The 22167-nt window shown below is 38.4% G+C and overlaps 2 protein-coding genes across 6 annotated transcripts in view; one reads left to right on the top strand and one right to left on the bottom strand.

Annotated features, from left to right (window-relative positions):
- The window catches only part of UBP1 (upstream binding protein 1), a 52926-nt gene that overhangs the window by 22907 nt on the left and 7852 nt on the right, over positions 1-22167 (top strand). For 4 of the 5 annotated variants that reach the window (XR_004644504.1, XM_034761027.1, XM_034761029.1 and 1 more), the window contains 9 exons: positions 890-995; positions 1594-1700; positions 3435-3587; positions 3729-3839; positions 4386-4493; positions 13472-13575; positions 15344-15398; positions 15632-15725; positions 22041-22131. Coding sequence is in view for 4 of the 5 variants with exons in the window: in XM_034761027.1 (XP_034616918.1) it covers positions 890-995; positions 1594-1700; positions 3435-3587; positions 3729-3839; positions 4386-4493; positions 13472-13575; positions 15344-15398; positions 15632-15725; positions 22041-22131 (929 nt within the window). In the remaining variant the exon portion in view is untranslated. The remainder of the gene's footprint in view (positions 1-889; positions 996-1593; positions 1701-3434; positions 3588-3728; positions 3840-4385; positions 4494-13471; positions 13576-15343; positions 15399-15631; positions 15726-22040; positions 22132-22167) is intronic. The other variant, XM_034761028.1, reaches the window with a different exon arrangement.
- The window catches only part of FBXL2 (F-box and leucine rich repeat protein 2), a 143330-nt gene continuing 125648 nt past the window's right edge, over positions 4486-22167 (bottom strand). Inside the window, exon 16 of the transcript XR_004644505.1 lies at positions 4486-7543. The gene's annotated coding sequence lies outside the window, so the exon portion shown is untranslated. The remainder of the gene's footprint in view (positions 7544-22167) is intronic.

Raw genomic sequence — 22167 nt, 5'->3', positions numbered from 1 at the left:
ATTTTGCTGGGCTACTCTGAGGCATGCATAGTATTTGAAACCTATTTTTAACTTCTTAATAAATTGTCTAATTTTATAATCTTTTAGATGAATATTGTATCTAGAAGAGTGGAAATAGTTCTAGAATTGGCAGTTTCTGTCCATGCTAACTATAAATTGAAGTCCTCCTTGTGTAGTGCAAGATCTTAATGTTTATCTAGTAATACATCTTTTTTACACAAACACATCGATTTATCCACTTATTAATTTTCTGAACTGTTGGAGTCACAATTGTACTTGAAATATTTCAATTAATGCACTCCCATTTAGAAATTGTACAAAACCCTTTTTTGCAGATTTTTAGGTGACTCATTCAAGTTTAAATATTTTGTGGATTACTGCAGAATGTTACCTTTTTATTTCTGATTTTTTCCAGCAAATTCTTCTATAAATTTGGTTCAAACCATACGTCAGTGCTATTCAGTGTGTGAAACTGAAGTTATAACCTTTCCGGTTGACCTGCTCTCTGATTTTCCTAATGTTGCCTCGCTGTATCCATGTAATTTGGCCACTGTGCTGTGTGAGAGCCTTATCCTCTCCAGTTCACCTAATCTGCAACAGCCTTTACGGGCAGTGTCTGCCCCAGCTCTCCATTTCACTTCATATTGCATCTAAACCATACTCTGGTCCTTGCCCCTTCTTTTCACCTTTGTTTCTGTATTACTTAGTCTAAAGTGTTCTGGGACATTATACTAAATAAAGTTGGATTAAGTGCTTTCCATTGATTTTGTTCTAAAAGTGTGTGTATTTATCACCAGTACGTATTTCAGAATATTTTTAATGCATCAATCTCCTCTTTAATGTATACTGATTCCAAGGCTAATTTTTAATTATTTCTTCCTCTGACTAGAGTATCATAAGAGTTGTGTTCCATGACAGAAGGCTGCAATATACAGAGCACCAGCAACTGGAAGGTTGGAAGTGGAATCGCCCTGGGGACAGACTTCTTGACTTAGGTATGTCTATCAGTTCCCTTATTATCTAGGGTTAAAATAAGAGACTGTCTTGATAAGAAGAGCATCAATTTATATATCAACAGCGGGGATAGCAAAAGCATACATACCAATGTCTGTATGCTACTTGTTGTGTTAGGATACTTGAGATTTATATAAATGTTTTCAATAATGTTACATTGTGAATTTTCCATGAAAACCTTTAATGGCCTTCATCTAACATTACAGAAAACAGCAACCCTAAATAATTCAGTTAATAGCCCTTTTGTTCTTTCAGAGCAAAATCTGTTCTGGTAATCGGGAACATGAGAGAAACATCTGTATTGCTAATATACTGTAAAAACTTAATTATTGCAGATTTCATAAGATTTATAGTAAAACCCATAGAATCACCTCGCATTATTCCCCACAAATTAAGTATACATCTCCATCTTTATCAGAAAACCACTGTCATTAAACAACCAATTTTTGTCATCCCTTGTGTGGTAACATACAGTATGTTTCACTGTAGATGAGTTTGCAGATTAAGGGGTTTTATTCAGAACAAACCAAGTCCTCTCACTGCTGTGTTCCTATAGCATATACTTCCATTTTTATGTAGATATTCCAATGTCTGTTGGAGTAATTGATATAAAGACAAATCCAAGCCAGCTCAATGCAGTCGAATTTCTGTGGGATCCTGGAAAGCGTACATCTGCCTTTATTCAGGTTTGAAATTTTGCTTTACTGGATGTGTACTGATTTGGTCTTTGTCAGGTCATGAATGTGATAACAGTTGTGCTATATGATTGTTTCCTATATAATTATTCTAGTAAAAAGCAAAATTTTCCTATTAGATCCATCCTTTTTGGAAACTTAGAAGCAGCAGATGCATGGATCTGTAGGTGACACTAGCTGAGTTTTTATCTTGATATGAGGTTTTTAAACCTTAGAACAGAAGCAGCTTAGAACAGAAGCAGCTTTTTAAAACCAATCAATAAAATGAATATGAGAGTGTCCTTTAAATGAAAATTAATGATTAGCTCTTACATCTTTGTATGGATAAATATTTACGGAGGTGTATTTTTAAAAATTTTTGTAAATAACTGTTGTTCCGTTACTTCAGTTCCAGTTAATAGGCCCCTGAATAGGACTGAATCTGCTTTACCACGAGAGAGAGCATTTGAAATCACTAAATTTCAAAGCAGATTTTTAGTCCTCGTACTTATCTGATTGATAAGATGTTAGATTCTTGATTGTTTGTTGTTATATTCAAGGCAGGTTTTTTTCTAAGTGACTTACTCTGTGGAATTAGATTTCATTAGAATCCTTTGTATTATAGTATAGTCTTCCTTCTGGATAATTTTGTCTCAAAAATCAGGTATTGGAATGAAGAAAAAGTGCAAAGCGAGAAGTGGAAATATTCCTTAGCCTGTTAGCTCAGGTAGATTGTTTCCACGTTGGCAGTAAATTATGTTGTGCTACTGTACCCTGACAGTAATAATTCTTCCTTTGTCAAAGAATTATACAATTATTACAATATCTGCTTCCATGTTAGGCTTTGCTGCCAGGGAGTAAAGAGTGTGTAATAAGCCATCCATTTTACTTTTGTACAGTTATATTTTCAACCTTGCAGAATGTGCTAATGGCATGAAGAAAAGCTTAGTCAACTCTTACTGTTTGGAAGGTGGGAATGCGCAGTGTGGTGGCATTGGTGATTATATTGAGTATTTAATGCCCTACAACATTGTAACTGTTTGGTTCCTACTATAGCACTCTCTTCTTATTGTACCTTTTTACTGCCATGATATTCATGTGTCTCATAAACTCAATGCCTTTATTCTGGTATTTTCAAAAAAGCTGTAGGGAGTTAGGTATCAATTCCCATTGCCATTCATTGACACTTGGGCACCTACCTCCATTAGCCTCCTAAATCCCAGTCTTAAGTCAGATTTAAAAATCGTTCCAGTAAGTGGTTTAGATAGAAATTTCAAGACATTATATTTAAAAAAATCTTAATGTTCAGGCTAGCTAAATTATACCACTGTGCACTAATACCTGGAAAATCTTTGAATTTATTCATCATGAGTGATGTAGTTGTTCTGCTCTTATATTTGTTTTAAGATCCCATATAAGAATTTGAGGGATTTTTTTAGTAACATATGATGAGATCCACAACAGTTGTTTAATGTTGTGAAAGATGTAGGAGTTAAAGTATTACTTTTTGGGGAGTATATAGGTGATGTATTGATAGTAAATAGGGACAGGTTTAAACCTGACTTCCAAGCCTGTGCGGCTGGCAAAGATACAGGAATTTGTTCCTACCTCCCTTGGATTTCCAGTTTCATTTCCTGAATAAGCCATAAATTGTTGCTCACCCTGTCAGAGAAACTTATATAATGGTAGTGGCAAAAGTATTAAGAATATGCCCAGAATGGAATACAGCTTCACTTTGTTTTTCAGGTACATTGTATCAGCACGGAGTTTACCCCACGTAAACATGGAGGTGAAAAAGGAGTTCCTTTTAGGATTCAGGTTGACACTTTTAAGCAAACTGAAAATGGAGAATACACAGATCATTTGCATTCAGCCAGCTGCCAAATCAAAGTTTTTAAGGTAATAGTTGTAAATAATGGTCCCCAATAAATTTTTTATAATGTAAACATGTTTTCTATGTCTAATGGCTGATTTTTAGGTCCATATTTCAGTTGCAAAGCTGCTTTCTGTCTGCTTGTTCATTTAACTATTCATTTTTAGCCAAAAGGAGCAGACAGGAAACAGAAAACAGACAGAGAAAAGATGGAGAAGCGAACTGCACATGAAAAAGAAAAGTATCAACCTTCGTATGACACCACAATCCTCTCAGAGGTAACTCCATGGAATTGCATGTATTTATGAAGAAAAAATATCTATATACAATATATGAAATATTAGCAGTAAGTAAATTACATTCTCAAAATGGGGGGAGAGTTACAGCATACATAGACAAAGGTAGGCTTTTTAATATGACAAACTTGTCCCAAATTAAAACACCAGTACCTTTTAAGATTCTGCTGAGTAAATTTCACTTGGCTATATAGTAGATATTGTATTCAAATACCCTTGGATAGAGCACTGTTTGTGCTGAATTCTAAAACAAGTCTCATGTACAGATCTAAAAACCTTGCAGCTAAAAAACAAAAACTGGGGTTTAGGATTTATTTATACATGTCAAATTTGAGTTCAAAACCATGTTTTTAGAGACTACTGAGTTTATGGCTAGAGCCTCACTGGGTATTTGCATTTTCTTTTTATTTAAACACCAGTGCGTTCTATACAGTTTTCTAAAGATTGCAAAAGTTTTTAAAAGGCTTTTAGATCTTTCCTCACTGTATAATGAAAAGAAATTGATCCAAATCTTTGGTGTTTGTCCAGATGAGGCTTGAGCCTATAATTGAAGATGCAGTTGAACATGAGCAGAAAAAGTCCAGCAAGCGGACTTTGCCAGCAGACTGCGGTGATTCTCTGGCAAAGCGAGGCACTGTAAGGGACTTCTGCTTACCTTTTCATTGTGCAAGATACCTTGTGCAGTGTTAGATATAGGAGAAACTTCCATGATCAAAAATAAAAACATTTTGACTGCCTTGGCTTAATTTCATTCACTCTTGTTTACACCAATTACTCTGTTTCAGTGAGGAATGCTTCCTAAATCTAACACTTAAGACAAATTGTTGCAGAGGGACTGCGTGACTCTTTAATATTTAAAAAAAAAAAAATCTTTCAGTTTATACCTGCATTTCCTTTATTGAAATAGCTAGATGTTTTTTAAAAGCTATTTGCTTTCTTTATATATATGTAATCAGTGAAAGTAAAGATAATAGCAATTTAGATACAGCATATATGTTTTGTCCCATATTTCCACCTGCGTTTTTAATGTAAGTTTCCATATACATCTGTACTTTTAAAGCCCCATGTATTGTTGCAGAGAGGTTGTTTGTAGTAATATTACTTTGTTTCCTCTGGCTCTCCGCATCTTGTTCTCCTTATGCTCTCTCAGATACAGCAAGGCTTAATGTTATTGAGCACTACTTTTTCTCACAGCATGTGGACCCTCTATTTATTCCTGTATCTGTCTGCTTCAAAGAAGCAAATATGTATATTTTACACTCTCCCTATCAAGTTTTAACCTTCCAGGTGTTTAAACTGACACTTATGGTGAACGATAAATATTTTCCAATATCTTTATTTCTAAGATAGATCTTAGCAACTTATTTGTTTGGGCAAGTCATGATCCTGCATCTACGTGTTGGTAAATTTGGTCATATATTAATGTCCACCTGTGAAAGTCAATTATTTGACTTAATTCACTGAACAAGCAAGTTTTGTTTGTATTTCCTTGACACCTCTTCCCCTAAAGCACTTAAGTGACAATTAGCTGACTTTTGTCCATCAGTATTTCCCTCCCCACTTTGTCATCCCTTTGTGTGCTATTCAAAATTCTGCTTGTACATTTCTCAAGGCAAGGGACCTGTTCATTCTTTGTTTATGAAATGCCCCACACAACTGAGGCGCTATAATCGAGCACTGTAAACAGTGGGATGAATTCTTTGGAGAATTTTGTTTTACCTGATGCTGTAGTAAACACTGGGTTGTCTGGAATTACCTAAAGTTTATAGTAAAATATTGGCAATCCAGAATACCTAGTTCCTTAGTTGAAGCTGTTGCATTTCTTCTGCAGTATCCATTGTCAACCCAGACATTCTTCTGCTGCTGGGCAGGATGTCCATCAGCAGATGTATACAGGGGAAACAAAAAAAAATCAGTGCTCAACATGTGTCTCTCCCTATAAAGCATGTTAACACTTCTAATTAGGTGGAGGCAGCTCTTTCAGATGGCAAGGCTCGACTTCCAGTGTTTACGTTTTTGAACCTCTTTTTCCTTTCTGACTAAATTAGGTATTTTAGAGTATGGTAATGCCCAGGGAGTTCTTCTCCCCGTGCTCAGTGAATCTCTCTTTGGATGTGGCCTCCTGCTAAGTGCATATTGTTGCTGCTGCTAGTTGTCAGGCAGGTGTCGTCCTGTGGGAAGGAGATCTCCAGTTTGCATCCCTCTTAAGTGCTGGAAAGCCAGAGCTTAGTCTCTAGAGAAAGATAGAACTTCCCTTACATTTGGCAAAAATGGACCTAGCCCTTTTCATAATGATTTCATTAGGTCTTCACTACTTTCTTCTCTTGTAGTCAAGACTCTTTAAGCCCAGGAGATTTGTTGTTGTTTTTAATCCTGCGTTTCATGTCTTCTCTGTCTCAAGGGAGGTCCTGTAGAACTACAGGCTGAAGGCTTTCAGTGATTAAAGGGCTCTGTTATGAGCCATACTTCTCAAACTTCCTAATCTTTGCAAATGTGGAGTTTATAATATGCTGAATGTTAAGTTTTGCAAGTGTAAGGCTTGTACTGTACAGAGCTTAATTCTTTTAAACAAAAGTTAATTGAAATACAAAATTAGAATAATTTTCAGTTCATAGTACACTTCAGTTTTTGACTTGTTTATGTAATGGGGTACATGGGCTGCTCATGCAATATTGTGTGTAACTATACTGAACCTCAGCTTAACTCTTTGCTGAAGCACAGGCTAGAGTTCTGTCTTGTAAGGACTTTTCAGAAACACATGACAGTTAAACTTCAGGGCTATTATATGTAAACCTTGATAAATGGATGCTAATAGTTCCCAGTCAGCTTCAGAGAGTGAGTACCATACATTTTCTTAGTAAAACAAACATTTAATGCACACAAAACACTTGTAAACAGCATAAAACATGGTAAATAGTATTTGGAATGCTGTGAATAACTTTTAAATAAAAGCTATTAAACAGTAAATCTGCTGGTGTTCCTTATACAGACTTCCCCCTTTTATTTCTGTTAGAAACATTCAAATACAAGGTTTTAATACGACGTTTTCTGTACATTAGTGCACCTATCAAAACGCATTCCCCTCTGATCTTCAAACAGGTGCTTTCTTGCTCTTTGTAGTGTGACCACAGTATGTCATCTGGACTCTTCAGAGCCTGAGAAATGGCAGCATTTCAGTCCTTTCAAACACTTTAGAACCCTGTCAGCAAACAATGTGGGCCTCCACAGCTAGCAGCATTCTAAACCTTGGGTTAATAGCTGACAGGTGCTCTCAGTTGTGGGGAAACAGAAATCTGCAGCCTGTGTCCAAGATGGTACAGGGATTGGGACCCAGCCCTCACAGCAGATTGACACAGAACCATGAAATAATCACCTGTTGAGTCCATGGGACTACTTTTAACACCTCTGTTTATAACCACTCCATCCACTGCTCTCTGGTTGGCTCAGCTCTCTGAGGGTGACTAGAATATGACTGCTAAGTGAGTAGCCCACAGTGAAAACTTCCTATACAGCCTCAGAACAGCAACTGAGAATGTCTGGTAACTACCACTCTGTTCTGGAAGTTTCTGGGTCTTTGAGTTACCATGCCCTACTCTCTGCACATGTGCAGACACTCAGTATTCAAGTAAGATCCTCCATGTGACCGTATCTCCTTCCTCCACACTGCTGCATTCTCTTCCACTCCTCTGGAGAAACAAAGCCAAATGATGCAGTATAAAGTATATGGGTGGGTTATACTTAATTTTAAGGTTATCCTAGTAAACTTTGCTTGGCCCTATAGCATGTACCTAGTACTTTTATGCTTGTTTCTTCTTAAATGCATCTTTTAATATATTCAATTTACATGCCAAAAGTACAAGATGTGCAGTATGGCTGATTTAGTGTTCTGGGGACAGTAATATCCTCATTTTCTGACTCTGTGTTTAAAGTAATTTATTACATGAACAGAATTTTTAATTGTATATGGTCATGTTAGACTAAAAGCTATTTGGAATACGAACCCTATATTTTTATATGTTCTTTGACATGCCATTATGGGGGCTCTATAAATAGTCATGCTGATCAAGCAGCACACTCTAAATCTGAAAAGTGACTCTGTTCCTGAGAATAAGGATCTTATTTTGGGTAGTCATAAAAAGGCCTCTAATTCTTTTTGTTCACTGCTGTGGTTATGATACTTTGGATAGGGAGTGAACTTCTCACAGGACCCACAATCTTTGACTTTTTAGGTACCTTCTCAAAGCATGAATTCAGAGTGAATTTCAGTGTTCTGAGAGTAGGGAGAAAACAGCTCTGGGAAGTGGCTCCAAAGGTCCCTAATCCATGAACTATTGGAACTCATTTACAAAACTTTTCTTAAACATTACATGAATATATTGTCTCATACTATAGAATTAGAATTTATAATCCCCATTCCATGATGTGATATCTTTGAGCTACAATGTATCTTTAGATAGGTGTTTTTTCCCTCTCAAAGTATTTTATCAAAAACTTTTTTTTTAATGATTTTTATCAACCCTGGTATATTACAAGACAGAATAATGGAGGATTGTTCCATGGATACAAGTTTTAGTTATTGCAGATGTGATTAAAGCAACTGTGGCTTGTTGGAAAGTATTTCTGGTTCTTCTGCAAGACATCATAGATGTATATAATAATGCTGACATCTATCTTGCTGTTGTCATGTGATATTTTATTTAATCAATTCTTATATAAACAAACTTTCTATAAAACAAGGCTATTTAAAGAGAAATGACGTTCATGTGAGACTTTAGGATCTGAAGTCAGTGGCTTAAAAGAAAGTAAGGGTGAACAAATATTAGGTCATTGAAAGGTTGAGAATGTTAGTAGTTTTTGAAAGTCATTACACTGAAATTAGGGATATTCATTTGTTTTACTATTTTGATGTCAAACAGAAGATGTTTGAGTAGGAACCACTTTACTGTGCAGTTGTGGACACACACATCATTGTCTTGCCTCTGACTGGCTGTCTTGTATATTCATTTTCTTGATCATTTTAATATATTGTCAACAGTAATGGCAGCATGGCTTAATGTAAAGTGGCACAGTGAGAGCAACATACAGCTTTTAATGTGCAAATTGTGTAACTATTAGGGCTGCCAATTGCAGTTAACTCGCGTGATTAACTCAAAAAAAATTAACTCCGATAAAAAAATTAATCTCAATTAATCGCATTGTTAAACAATAGAATACTAATTGAAATTTATTAAATATTTTTGTATGTTTTTCTACATTTTCAAATTGATTTCTATTACAACAGAATGCAAAGTGTACAGTGCTCACTTTATATTATTTTTTATTACAAATATTTGCACTGTAAAAAATGATAAACAAGAAATAGTATTTTTCAATTCACCGAATACAGGTACTGTAGTGCAATCTCTTTATCATGAAAGTTGAATTTACAAATGTAGAATTATGTACAAAAAAACCTTTATTTTTGAATGCAATGTAAAACATTAGCGCCTACAAGTCCACTCAGTCCTACATCAGCAAATTGCTAAGACAATCAAGTTTGGTTACAAGTGGCAGGAGATAATGCTGCCCACTTCTTGTTTACAATGTCACCTGAAAATGAGAACAGCATGGAACTGTCGTAGCCGGTGTTGCAAGATATTTACGTGCCAGATGCGCTAAAAATTCATATGTCCCTTCATGCTACAACCACCATTCCAGAAGACATGCGTCCATGCGGATGACGGGTTCTGCTTGATAACGATCCAAAGCAGAGCGGACCAACGCATGTTCATTTTCATCATCTGAGTCAGATGCCACCATCAGAAGGTTGATTTTCTTTTTTGATGGTTCAAGTTCTGTAGTTTCCGTATCTGAGTGTTGCTCTTTTAAGACTTCTGAAAGCATGCGCCACACCTCGTCCCTCTCAGATTTTGGAAGGCACTTCAGATTCTGAAACCTTGGGTTGAGTGCTGTATCTATGCTTGGAAATCTCATATTGGTACCTTCTTTGCATTTTGTCAAATCTGCTGTGACAGTGTTCTTAAAACGAACATGCTGGGTCATCATCCGAGACAATTATAACATGGAATATATGGCAGAATGTGTGTAAAACAGAGTAGGAGACATACAATTCTTCCCAAAGGAATTCAGTCACAAATTTAATTAACACATTATTTTTTTTAAGGAGCATTATATGTATGGAAGCATGTCCTCTGGAATAATGGCCAAAGCATGAAGGGGCATATGTATGTTTAGCATATCTGGCACAGTCCTTGCAATGCTGGCTACAAAAGTGCCATGCGAACGCCTGTTCTTACTTTCAGGTGACATTGTAAATAAGAAGCAGTCAGCGGTATCTCCCGTAAATGTAAACAAACTTGTTCTCTAAGCTATTGGCTGAACAAGAAATAGGACTGAATGGACCTACAGGTTCTAAAGTTTTACATTGTTTTGTTTTTGAGTGCAATTATGTAACAAAAAAAAAATCTACATTTGTAAGTTGCGTTTTCACAATAGAGATTGCACTACAGTACTTGTATGAGGTGAATTGAAAAATACTATTTCTTTTATTTTTACAGTGCAAATATTTGTAATAAAATATAAAGTGAGCATTGTACATTTTGTATTGTGTTGTAATAGAAATCAATATTTTTGAAAATGTAGAAAACATCCAAAAATATTTAAATAAATGGTATTCTATTATTTAACAGTGCAATTAATCGAGCGATTCATTATTTTTAATTGCTTGACTGCCCTAGTAAATATTCCTCATTTTCGGGGGGGGGAACCTTGAAAATTTAAGCAAAACAAGTATGTTATAACTATGTTTATGTTTTAGAGTACTGGAAAAGGACCGAGTAAGCATTATCATTACGGCCCTACCAAATTCACGGCCACAAAAAATGTGTCATGGACTGTGAAATCTGGTGTTTTGTGCACTCTCACCCTATATTCTACAGATTTCACCTGGGAGACCAGCACTTCTGAAATTTGGGGGTCCTGACCCAAAAGCGAGTTGCAGGGGGTCACAAGGTTATTTTATGGGGCAGCGCAAAAGTAAGTGTGGTAATACCATACCATATCATCTTTACTTCTGCGCTTCAGAGCTGAGTGGCAGCTGCTGAGGGAGGGCCAAGCTCTGCAGGCAGCAGTGCAGAAGGATGGCAATACCATATCATGCCTTACTTCTGCGCTGCTAGTGGTGGTAACTCTGCCTTCAGAGCTGGGCTCTCGGCCAGCAACCGCTGCTCTCCAGCTGCCCAGCTCTGAAGGCAGCGCCGCCATCAGCAGCAGCACAGAAGTAAGGATAGCAATACTGCAACCCTTTCTACAATAACCTTGCAACCCTCCCTCCCCAGCCCCCATAACTCGTTTTTGGTTAGGAGCCCTACAATTACAACACTGTGAAATTTCAGATTTAAATCGCTGAAATCATGAAATTTAAGGTTTTAAAAATCCTATGGCCGTGAAATTGACTAAAATGGACCGTGAATTTGGTAGGGCCCTATCGCATAGTATTTTATCACAAATTATGGTATCAGAAAATTCAAGTTTTTTGAACAGTAACACTTCAGGAAAGCAGCCAAAGAGTAAGACAGATGTAATTCTTGTCTTGTTTATAGTGAAGTCTCTTGGACTTTGGGGATTGAGAATTTGAGAATCTTCAAAGGAAATTACCCCACTGTCCCAACTGAACTGAATGGTTTTTTTTTTTTTATTTCTCTTTATGGCTAGTCAAAAGCCCACTGTGCAATGTTACTTCCAGAACTCCAGAGTCTCAGGTTATTCTGATTTGGTGTAAATACTAAAAAATTAAAAAATCTTTGGCAGCTTTAACTAAAGAAATCTACTATAAGTTGTATTAAAATCAAAACCGCTCAAAACACAATGTCCTAGTGGTAAGTACATACAGAAAATTGCCTCACTAGAGCACAGACAGGAGGTAGTATCCTGGCCATGTCATGTTTTAGGGATGTCAGAAATCTTTTACCCTCTAAACTTTCCTCTTCGTGCTAGAGAAATAGATGGCTCGTTAGTTTTATTATTTGTATTGTGGTTGTGCCTAAAGCTCACAATTAGGGATCAAAGCCTCATTGTGTGTGTTGCTGTGTACACACATAATAGAGTCCTTGTCCCTGAGAGCTTAGAGTCTTAGTTTATGATGAGAGACGTCAGGTAGATATGGCAGAATGGGTGGGGGAGTACCAGATAACAGTGAACGATCATGTTTAGTATGAGTGAAGTCGCAGTCTAGTATGCCAGTGTCAGCTATATCTGTACATGGTAACAATGTGACATTCTTTGTATTAATAAGTTATAAGATCACAAATCCCCCTCTAGCGTGAGTCCACTGTATATGTGATTTCCAAGTTTTCCAGCTTTTGAGGCCCCAAGCAGTGTCTCTAGGAACATTAACCAGTTTTAGGATTTTTGGTGTACTCATTGCTGGCAAGTGAAAGACAGACTTCCAGCACAAAAAGATTAATAAGCATGTCAAAAAAACGTGCAGGCAGCATAAGATTTTTCTCATGTTTTTGTTGATTAAAAAGGGCCTTTCAGTACTCAAACATATGAGGGATTTCAAGTTCACTGAATCTTCCATGTTTGAAGTGTAGGCACCTGTTAAATTCTGGGACTTACTGTTTAGCTCTTGCTTTTCAGGGACAAGAAATAGCTTTAAAAACTGCCTTAAAGAAACTTTCGCTTATTTGGGTTAACGGACAATCGTGAGGAGTGTATCAGAAACCTGTGTTGGCATGTCTAGCATGGTCTTGGCCTTCTGTTCATTTAATCTTTGTTTGGCTGCTTGTTTTACAGTTTATCCATGTGTCCTTGCACTTTTCCTTATTAAAAGCTAAATCTTTTTTAAAAAATAATTTTATTTTTAATAGATTATAATAAAGCATTTGGAGCACTAAACACCAGTGTCATTTTAAAGGGCCTTTATCCTGGCTGGTAGACTTTAAAAAAATTGACCTAACTTGATAGTGGGTTTATCAGTAAATGCTTCTGATGAATAACTACTTCATGAATAAAACTCCCAGCTTAGCATGAAAGAGAGAGCAAAACTGCATGTGGGCATCAATTTAGTCTTCAACGAAATAACAATAGTTTGAAAAAGAAATACTGCTAGACATCTCAGAGTAACAGCTAATGTGAGCACTGTCAGGGTAGGCACCTTTTTAAGCTTATGGACTGAGTACTGAAATCTGGTTTCTCAGCTTTGCTTATACTCATTATCCCTGAACCTTCTTGTAGCCATTTGCTGCCTATTGGGGTTGATTTGTGCAGATTTCAGATGTCTGGTTTGTTTGTTTTAATAATCTCTGCAGTCCTTCCATCAGCTCCATCCCCACCAACTTCATTGTGTCATTAGAAAGCAATAATCAAGTTAATAATAAATAGGAATCTCCTTTGTGGAACAGAAAAAATAAGTAAAACAGCCTTGGTTTAGTTAAAATTCCTGGTCAGGATCAGATACATGCATGGAACAAGTGGGGTGTGGGAAACTTAATTTGAAAACTCAGATTAAAATTCAACAAGAGTGAACTCAGGGCTTTTCAGTGTAGGACTACATGCCAAAGTGACAAGGTTTTACGATAAACTTATTGTTTAATTCTTTTCTCTATCTTCAGTGCTCACCATGGCCTGATACTCCTACAGCATTTGTAAACAATAGCCCTACCCCAACACCAACTTTTACCTCTGCTCAACATAGTACCTACAGTGTCCCAGACAGGTAAGTTTCTTTTCTGTAGTTTAATTTGAAGTATTTTTTAAAAAAATCAATCTTATGCTTAAAGCATTTTCCTTTAATCTGAATGTAGATATGTATAAATACGAAAGCTTGACTACCGATCCCCAAAATTAATTTGAGTGGGGGGAAATGTAGAACTTTGGCCAACATTTTTCAGAACTCTGAAACTTTTGGCATTCTTTTTTCAATTGTAAAATTATTCCTCCAGCCCCAGGAATCATATTTTCCCTGCTCAGTGTCCATTGCTGGAAACTTAACTTATTGACCGTAGCACAATCCATAGCAAGTTCTTTTCCTTTTAACTGGGGTACTTACTAAGGCCTTATCTACACAAAAGTTGGATCACTTAAACTGTATCAGCGAAGTTACAGCAGTACAACCCCTCGTGTGGACAGTAATATTGGTATAAGTGCTTGTACCAGTATAGCTTTATTCCTGTAAGGGAAGGGGGATACTACAGTAAATCTAATCCGTGAAATTCACAGTGAAATACCAGTAATAGCTGCTAAATCAATTACTTATCTTCCTTCCTTCATTTAAAGGGGGTCGGGGGGAGGAGGGAGAGTCAGGTGAGATAGCATAACTAAAGATGAGGGACCTAGGGGAAGATTTATGATCAAGAGTGTTGTCTTTCTCTCCCCGCCTTTCTTTTGTCTTTCTACTTTTTCATCTTCAAGTGTGGTGGCTTACTTGCAGTAGGTGCTGTAGTTGAAGCACTTACAGAAAACATTAATATGCATCTCTTTGTTTATGATGGTGTTTGGGAAGGAGATGCCGTGACAGTGGCAGATTACAGATTTTTCCCTTCAGACTTGGCCTAATGGTGTGTGTGTGTGGGGGGAGAACGTTTGACAGAAGCGTTTTCTGCAGAGAAAAGCTTAAAGTACACACAGTAACTCTGAAACTTTAGGCTCTGCTGGAAAGGATTGCTTAGTAATCTAAGTATCAGGTTTTAAATATTTCATTTGTCTTGTAGAAATGTGTTTACCATTTTGGTATGGTTGGCACATCCTTTAGTTTAAGCCTCAAAATAGAGCTCCATGCCAGAATCTATATCAGGTTCAGTTTTTCAAGTCTAATCTGAAAGACTATCTGATCTGAATGTTATGTAAGAGTAGAGGTTAGCCTACTATTGTATCTCATGTTTTGCTCTGGTTGACTGATGCCCTCCATGTCAGATGCCTCTGCAGTGGTGCCATATGTATAAAATTATAAGAAACTGGGGTGAAAGGTGCTATATAAATGTGAAGTATTGGTGTAATTTACTGTCACTAATGCAACATTCAGGAGAACCACTAATTTTTTTCAGGGTGTTCAGAAAGCTGATCCTGGCATCTCTACCTTTTTTGTGACTGACCCTGTGCATCAGAGGATGGACAGCACCTCTCTTACCTCTTCAATCCTGTGACCACTATTCATTTCTTCCTTTTAAGATAGATGGTTGGATGTGTGAGTTTATTATGGGTGCTGCTTTTTCAGTTGACTAGCAGTGATTAGATTAGGAACCAAGTGATTTGCACAGTCTAAGTGATGATATTCCTCTTTCTTACAGCATATCTCTACCAGACCAGTTTATTCCCTGAGTGGTCTTTAACCTAGGAATCATGCTGCTGCCATAAAATAGGGACTTTTTTTTTTATCATTTTGGAAATTGAAAGTTACCTTTATCAGTAATGCTTGAATGGTTTTATTCTCTTAACTTTTAAAAATCCAGTAATATCATTATTTTTGTTCCACCTCTCCACCGTAGCAATTCTTCCTCCCCAAATCATCAAGGAGATGGAACTTCTCAAGGGTCTGGAGATGTGAGTATCTATATTGCTGTTTAGTCTTCATTACACAATGCAAACCTTGTACCTAATTGCTGAATAATCAGTGAAGTGGAGGTGATTCATACTGATTTCATTATTGGTGTGTTCTGATGAAAGGAAATGAGATACTTAATTGTTTTTAATAATGTAACAAAATTAGTTGACTTATTTGTTTTATAAAAACAATTTAACATCAAAATTGTCTTCTTCAACCCTGTTTCTCACAGCAACTTCAGCCTTCAGCCACAATCCAGGAAACTCAGCAGTGGTTACTCAAACATAGGTTCTCTACCTATACAAGGCTTTTTTCAAATTTCTCAGGTATTTTTTTTAATGTCTATTTAGAGTTTTCCCTCAAGTTTTGAGTGAGTGTCTTCTCTGAAAAATTATACTCTGTAAAAATAGCATCATGGGGTTGAATATTTAGTGTCTTTCTGATTTCTAGGCCAAATGTTCAGTTTTCAGGGAAAAAGCTGCCTTTAACTACCAGCTCTACAAACTCAACCTGACACCTAAAAGTGAAACTGGGCTTGCTTGCTTTCTTCTGCATCACCACCAGTAATGATGGTTCACAGACTCAAATGCCAATTCACTCCTTATTTAGGAAGAGAATGAATCGACGCACTGGATTAGACTCGTGGTCTGTCTAGTTCAGTGCTCCCATGTGAGGGCATAAAGAGTGGAATGGCCTGTGGCAGCACAATGGAACGTGGCGAATGTCTGACCATAGATTTGGCTTAACCTTCTTCAAATCTTGTGAACTTCTTCAGAACTCCTTTGGTTACCTTCCGCTTCAACTGCTGGGATCCTGTTCACTTGACTGGACAGGGTATTGGAGGTTAAACTCCCGCCCCTTTAAAATTGCTCCTTAACATGGCAGACTTGAAACCTGTAGGCTTCAAGCCCTGTTCATGCCGCGCTGGACTAGTCCCCCTAAAAGATGGATGCAGTAGGTGCCTCTTATGCCTTGGAGAATCACACGTACCAAGCAGATGTTCAATGTGCCTGACATTTCCTGCTAGGATATGTTAAGTCATAAGACACAAGGGTCAAACTCCACTTTCCAGAACAATCCATAAAGGTCTGTCTTAGGGCCTGAGGAAACGAGCTCCAAAATCTTGCTAGAGGACAAGCCAGGCTCATTCAGCACCCTGCACAGCAGACAAGATACCAGTGTGGGCAAAACAGCACCAAGAAAGAAACAGGGCACAGCTGCCATGGCTCCAAAGCAGATATCATCAGCATCAAAACCGGGACCACCAACTACAGTGTCAAAGTTCAGCACCAACAGGTTGCTTAAAGCATAGTGGTAGAGACTCCAGACAGAACTTTCGGTGTCCTCCCATAAAGACAGGTAATGCAAAGCCTCTGCAGAGAAATCCACCAGGCCTTGCATAGCATTGAGGGCTAGGGAAATGGAGAAGCTTGTGGCACCCATGACCCACTGACCCTGGCTCCAGGACCTACCCCCTCAGCATCAACACCAACCATGGTGAATAAGCTCAAGGTAGACTTGGAAAAACCACCAGTGCTAAAGGACTTGCTGGTACTGGTACAAACCGTGGTACTGAGAGTGCCATGTAAGTCGTTGTTGCTCCTAGAGGAGTTGTCTCCTCCTCACTATGGCTTGGGCATACATTCTTCTCATCTTCAAGCTGAGAGGTTTGGAGAGTCAGTACCATGCAGCGTCTTGCCAGATCCCCTACAGGGATCAGCCACCACCGCAAGACTGGCAAGAGTCAACAGTAATGCCACCATCTCAGGCAGTGGGGAACGGGTCTTTTCTGTAATAGAGAGGTCATGCTCCCTTTCAGCATCTCTGGCCAGACATGTATGCTGGAATATTGGGAGGAACCAGATCCTAGGGTAGAGCAACACCAGCACCCCATATTGCCACTTAAGGAACCTCTTAGCTTCATCTCCTGAAAAGGCAATATACTTGGCATTGGTACCAATGCCTGATGACTTTAAAATATTCCAGGAACTCCCTCTGCAGGTTACTGGAAGTATGGAGGTAGAGACAGCAGAGGTAGGATGTCATATAATTTGGTATTTCTCGTCTATTAGTTCTTGGCCTGGATAATATTACCATTCTGAGAAAGAAGGTGCTGCTTGACCCAACTAGGCCCTGTGGCAGGTGCCAGCCACAATAATGCCCACCATGAGAAGTGGTTGAGAAGAGGTACCAAATAGCTTTTAACAAGGTTTGAGTGTTTCTGTATTCACCCAACCTAGGCTCCTTAGTTGTGTTCGTGGTACAGGAGAAATCTAAGTTGAGCAAGAGTACCATCAAAGACATGGGTGGGTGAGATTTTGTGGCCTGCGTTGTGTGACTAGATGATCATAATGGTCCCTTCTGACCTTAAAGCCTGACTCTGACATGGTCTTGAAAAGGCTTGACCTCTTTGGGAGAGAGTCACATTTTTCTGCCTCTCTGTACAATTGCATGCAGCCAACTGCCAGGTCTTACTGGCCTAATATAACTTCTTAACCTAGGACAAGGTAATTTCCCACCCCCATTCTTGCAGTGCTCCACAAGATGCCAGAGAGGTGGTAAGAAACATAATCAGGGGTTGAAGTTGTGTCAACTGGTAGCCTGGATGACACACAAAGTCACAATTAACATCTCCAGCACTGTGGTGAGATCTGTGGTGATGTGCAGAACTTTGTGGCTCTAAGTATTGGGTATCCCAAGAGAGGTAAAGGTCACAATTGAAGACTTAACCTTTGTGCTCTGTACTCATTAAGACTCAAAGGCCACCTTAAATTCCCCAGGGAATCACACCCCAGCACCATATCACAAGCCATACGGTCCTCACCCGCAGATGAGGCCTTGGATGCCCGCATACCAGCACAAGCATCCTGAATATCAGGCACAGAAAATACCATGGTATGATAGGGTGCCAACCTTCTTCCTCTTTGGCGATGCACACTGCTCCTATGACATGCCACATGCCAGCAAATTTGATTACATAGTTGGGAACCACATCAGAGCTGGTCAAATGAGCATTACCTTCCAAAGCCACCTTGCCTGTTCTACTGGGCATGGTCTGCCATTATATCGGACAGGTGGGTGTTAGAGGTCCTTTCCATGGCTACCCCATCTACTTCCATTCTTCACCCCTGCCCCTCTCATGCAATCAGAGGTGGCCACCTTGCTTTTGGAAACCATAGAGGAAGTTCCAAAGAAATGCAAGGGAAAAGGCTTCTACTCTGTGTTTCCTAATTCCAAAGAGGATGAAGTCCTCCCCCTTCTCCTCTTAGACCTGTGGAGACTCAACAAATACAGACACCATGGCCTTTCAGCCTTTTCATGGCACCTAGAGTATTCATTAAGTGCCAGGAAGTAGTAGGAGTACATTTGAGGGAATTCATGTCTATCCTTACTTGGATGACAGGCTGATCAGATACAGATCCCAGCCTTGGATTAAGTTTTTTTTCCTCTCGGTTCCCCCAACTAGAACTCCACATGAGCAATGAGAAATAATCCCTAACAACATCTCAGACGAGAGATTTTAGGGAGTTGATCACACAGCTCCTATATCAGCCAGTCTACCTGCCATAGAGCAGAGTCCAGTGTCTCCAGTTGATGTTAAACTACCTGCAGTCAAACCCAATTATGATGGTGTGTGCATGTCTGGAGCTCTTAGGCCACATGTTGCCATGTACATATGCGACACTGCTTGCCAGAATTAATCTTCAGCCTTTACAACTGTCCGGACACCACGTGAACAAAAAAGTCTCAGTCCTGTCCCACATCCTACAAGAGCCGATGTGGCTGGATCCAGTGAACATACAGAAAGGGAACTGACTGTCCGACTGACATTTATCACAAACAATTCAGGGACAAGGTGGGATGCCCTCATGAACCACCTGCAGGTGCAAGACACCTGGGTCCAGGATCTGTGATTACATTTGACCATCTTGAAGCTGAGGGCATCAGACTAGCCTGCATAGTGTTCCTGTCCTTCTTTGGAATTCCATGGTACCAATCCTGACATGTCTGCTATGCACTATATAAAAACAGGGAGGAATGTGATAATCCCCTCTGTACCAGGAAACCATCAGGCTCTAGAAGCAGTGCCATCACTATATATTTAGCTATTTGCTCTTTGAAATCCATTTTGGCCCTTCTTTATTGCCTGCTATAATTTATGCTGCTGTCTGACTTCTCTAGTGTCAAATTTCCAAATTTTGAAGGATAGCGGTTTTGGTTCCAGTAACTTAATGAACCTTGTCATTTCACCACTTTGCTGCCTGGTTCTCCTTTTATTCAGTGGCATGCAGGTCTTCTGAGTCTATTGTTTTCTTAGGTAGTATGCATGCCACTTCTAAGGGTTTTACTTTCTTTACATTTTGCCTTTAGGGACTTTTTGACTACTCTTATCGTTTTACTAAAATCTGTCTTTCTGAAACTGTCACTGTGTCACTTTTTGGTATCCTATATCCCCCTAGAATTTTGACCCTAATTATATTGTGATCACACTATTACTTAGCAGCTCAGCTAATGACACTTTCAAACTAACTCTTGTGTTACTTGAGAATAAGTTGAGAATAGCCTCTCCTCTTGCGTTATAGAAATAAGCAATCGCTTAAAATGTCAAGCAAGTGTTTCTCTAAACTTTGCCCCACTGTGCCGTTTAGTTTATATGTGCATAGTTGAACTTCTTTCTTTCTTTCTTTGGCTTTGCTGCCTCTGTGTTCTCTCAACATTCTGCATTAGGTTTCCTTTCTTGATCATGAGGCCAATAACATAACTGTACTTACGGATTTACATTCTTAAAGCTTAGGATTCATATCGATACAAATTCGGCTGCATGGTCCTCTCCACTGAGAGTGATTCTCACTAGACTCTATGGAATCCTTAAGATGCAAGACAACTACTCTCCTAATTGGCCTAGTCTGTTTTATATAGTTTATAGCCAGGTATTACAGTATTCTACTAACTTTTGTCATTCCACCACATCTCTGTCTATTATATCAGAATCATCTTTTGTTCTGAGGAATTCTAGTTCACTTACTTTTGCTTTTTAAGCTTCTCATTTGTACATAAACATTTGTAAGGTGGCTTTTTTTTTTTTTTTTTTTTTTTTTTTTTTTTTTTTTTTTGGACAGATGTCTGTGTTTTTTATTTAACACCTTATTCTATGATTTCTCTGAAGTTTCCTCTGGTTTTCCTGTCCCTTGTCTAGATCAGTTGCATTTTGTGCTACCCTGTATTGGCTACATAGTATTATTCCTTATAATTACTGCTATCTTTGGAAGATGTCTCTGTACTGCTCGTCTCCTGTCCTTTTCCCCCAAGCACCTAGTTTAAAAACTCAAATCAAAACCTAATTTATTTTGTGCCATCCGTCTGGTTCCATTTTTATTAAGATGGAGCCACTCCTTCTGTATAGTCTCCCTTTCCTAAAAAGATCCCCGGTGTCTAATAAATGTAGACCTTTCTGCACCATCTTCTCCACTACACATCAAGACCCTGAAATTCCTCTGCCAAGATGGAGCTGAATTTTCAGAATATGCCCTCAGTGACATCTGTATAACCTCACTGTCTTCAATAGATTGGCAGAGGGGCATAGGCCTTAAAATCAGAATTTAATGCACTATTCTGTTGCACAAGAAAGAAATGGAATTGAACATGTTATGTTACTGCTGTGTTGGCTCTACAAGGATCAAAAAATTCGTCACGTAAGGTGATCTGACTGAATACACCGTAGGATGCAGATGTGTCTATTAGAAACATGCCATTTTTGCATAATCACTTTTCAGAGTAGAACTGCACTTAATATTGTGGTCCTTTTTATTGGTTAGCATATGGTAGAAATAGTTATTCCTCTGTAAATGTGGCTGTTGATACCATTTGTGAGACTGTGCCTTGGTAACTGACTCAAATTAGAGAAGGCTGGAGGTGAAGTGGACATCAGCTGATCTTGTGGCACAGCAGTACATGTTGCCAGAACTTGGTAAATATATGCTGAAGCCCTACTCTCTGAGGTTCTTGATGCAGCTAACATAGAGTAACTGTGATGGGTGTCAGAGGAACTTCTTTTTCATCCAAATTTTCTGATATGCACAATCTAGGGAACAGCAATGTAACCAGAGCGTTTTCAGTGCACACAGTCTAGGATAAAGTGTCCCAAAAGCTATACTGTAATATAAGGATCAGCAGGCTGTGATAAACCAACACTTCTATGGGTGTATTTTTTTCCTCCATTTTGCATCTGACTGAAACACATTAGCCCAGGTGTAAATCTCTTAATCTTGTCTTAAGCCAGTTAAACTATGATTTATCTATAGAGCAGTCTAATATTTTTAAACCATTTTTACTAAAACAAGTGACCCTTTGCAGTCACATTACCTGATTTTCAAAGGTGTTGAATTAAGCTGGAGGTAGGGGTGCTACTTTCTCTGAAAATCAGGTAATTATTTCTTAGTGTTAGCAAGTACTTGTGTGTTTTGCAGGAGTGTTATCAAAATCATCTTTTAGTCTTTGTTTGCTGTCGGTGTTTATCTTGCAGAGTTGCATTGTTTTTCAAGGGCCAATTTTGTAACTTGTTTTTAATGAATATTGGATTCTTTTGAACTTCCTTGTCCCAAAAGAAACTAGCTAAATCTTGCTCTTCTGAATTTCTCCAGGTGCTGATTTATTAAAGCTGACAAGAGAGGACCTGGTACAAATCTGTGGTCCGGCCGATGGCATTCGGCTATATAATGCACTGAAATCCAGGTAAAATGCCAAGTTTACATTTAAGTGTTTTTGTTC

This window comes from Trachemys scripta, chromosome 2 (assembly GCF_013100865.1).
Source record: "Trachemys scripta elegans isolate TJP31775 chromosome 2, CAS_Tse_1.0, whole genome shotgun sequence".
NCBI classification, from domain to species: domain Eukaryota; kingdom Metazoa; phylum Chordata; order Testudines; family Emydidae; genus Trachemys; species Trachemys scripta.
Note: the sequence above shows the minus strand (reverse complement) of the source record. Positions and strands in the feature narration are given on the sequence as shown.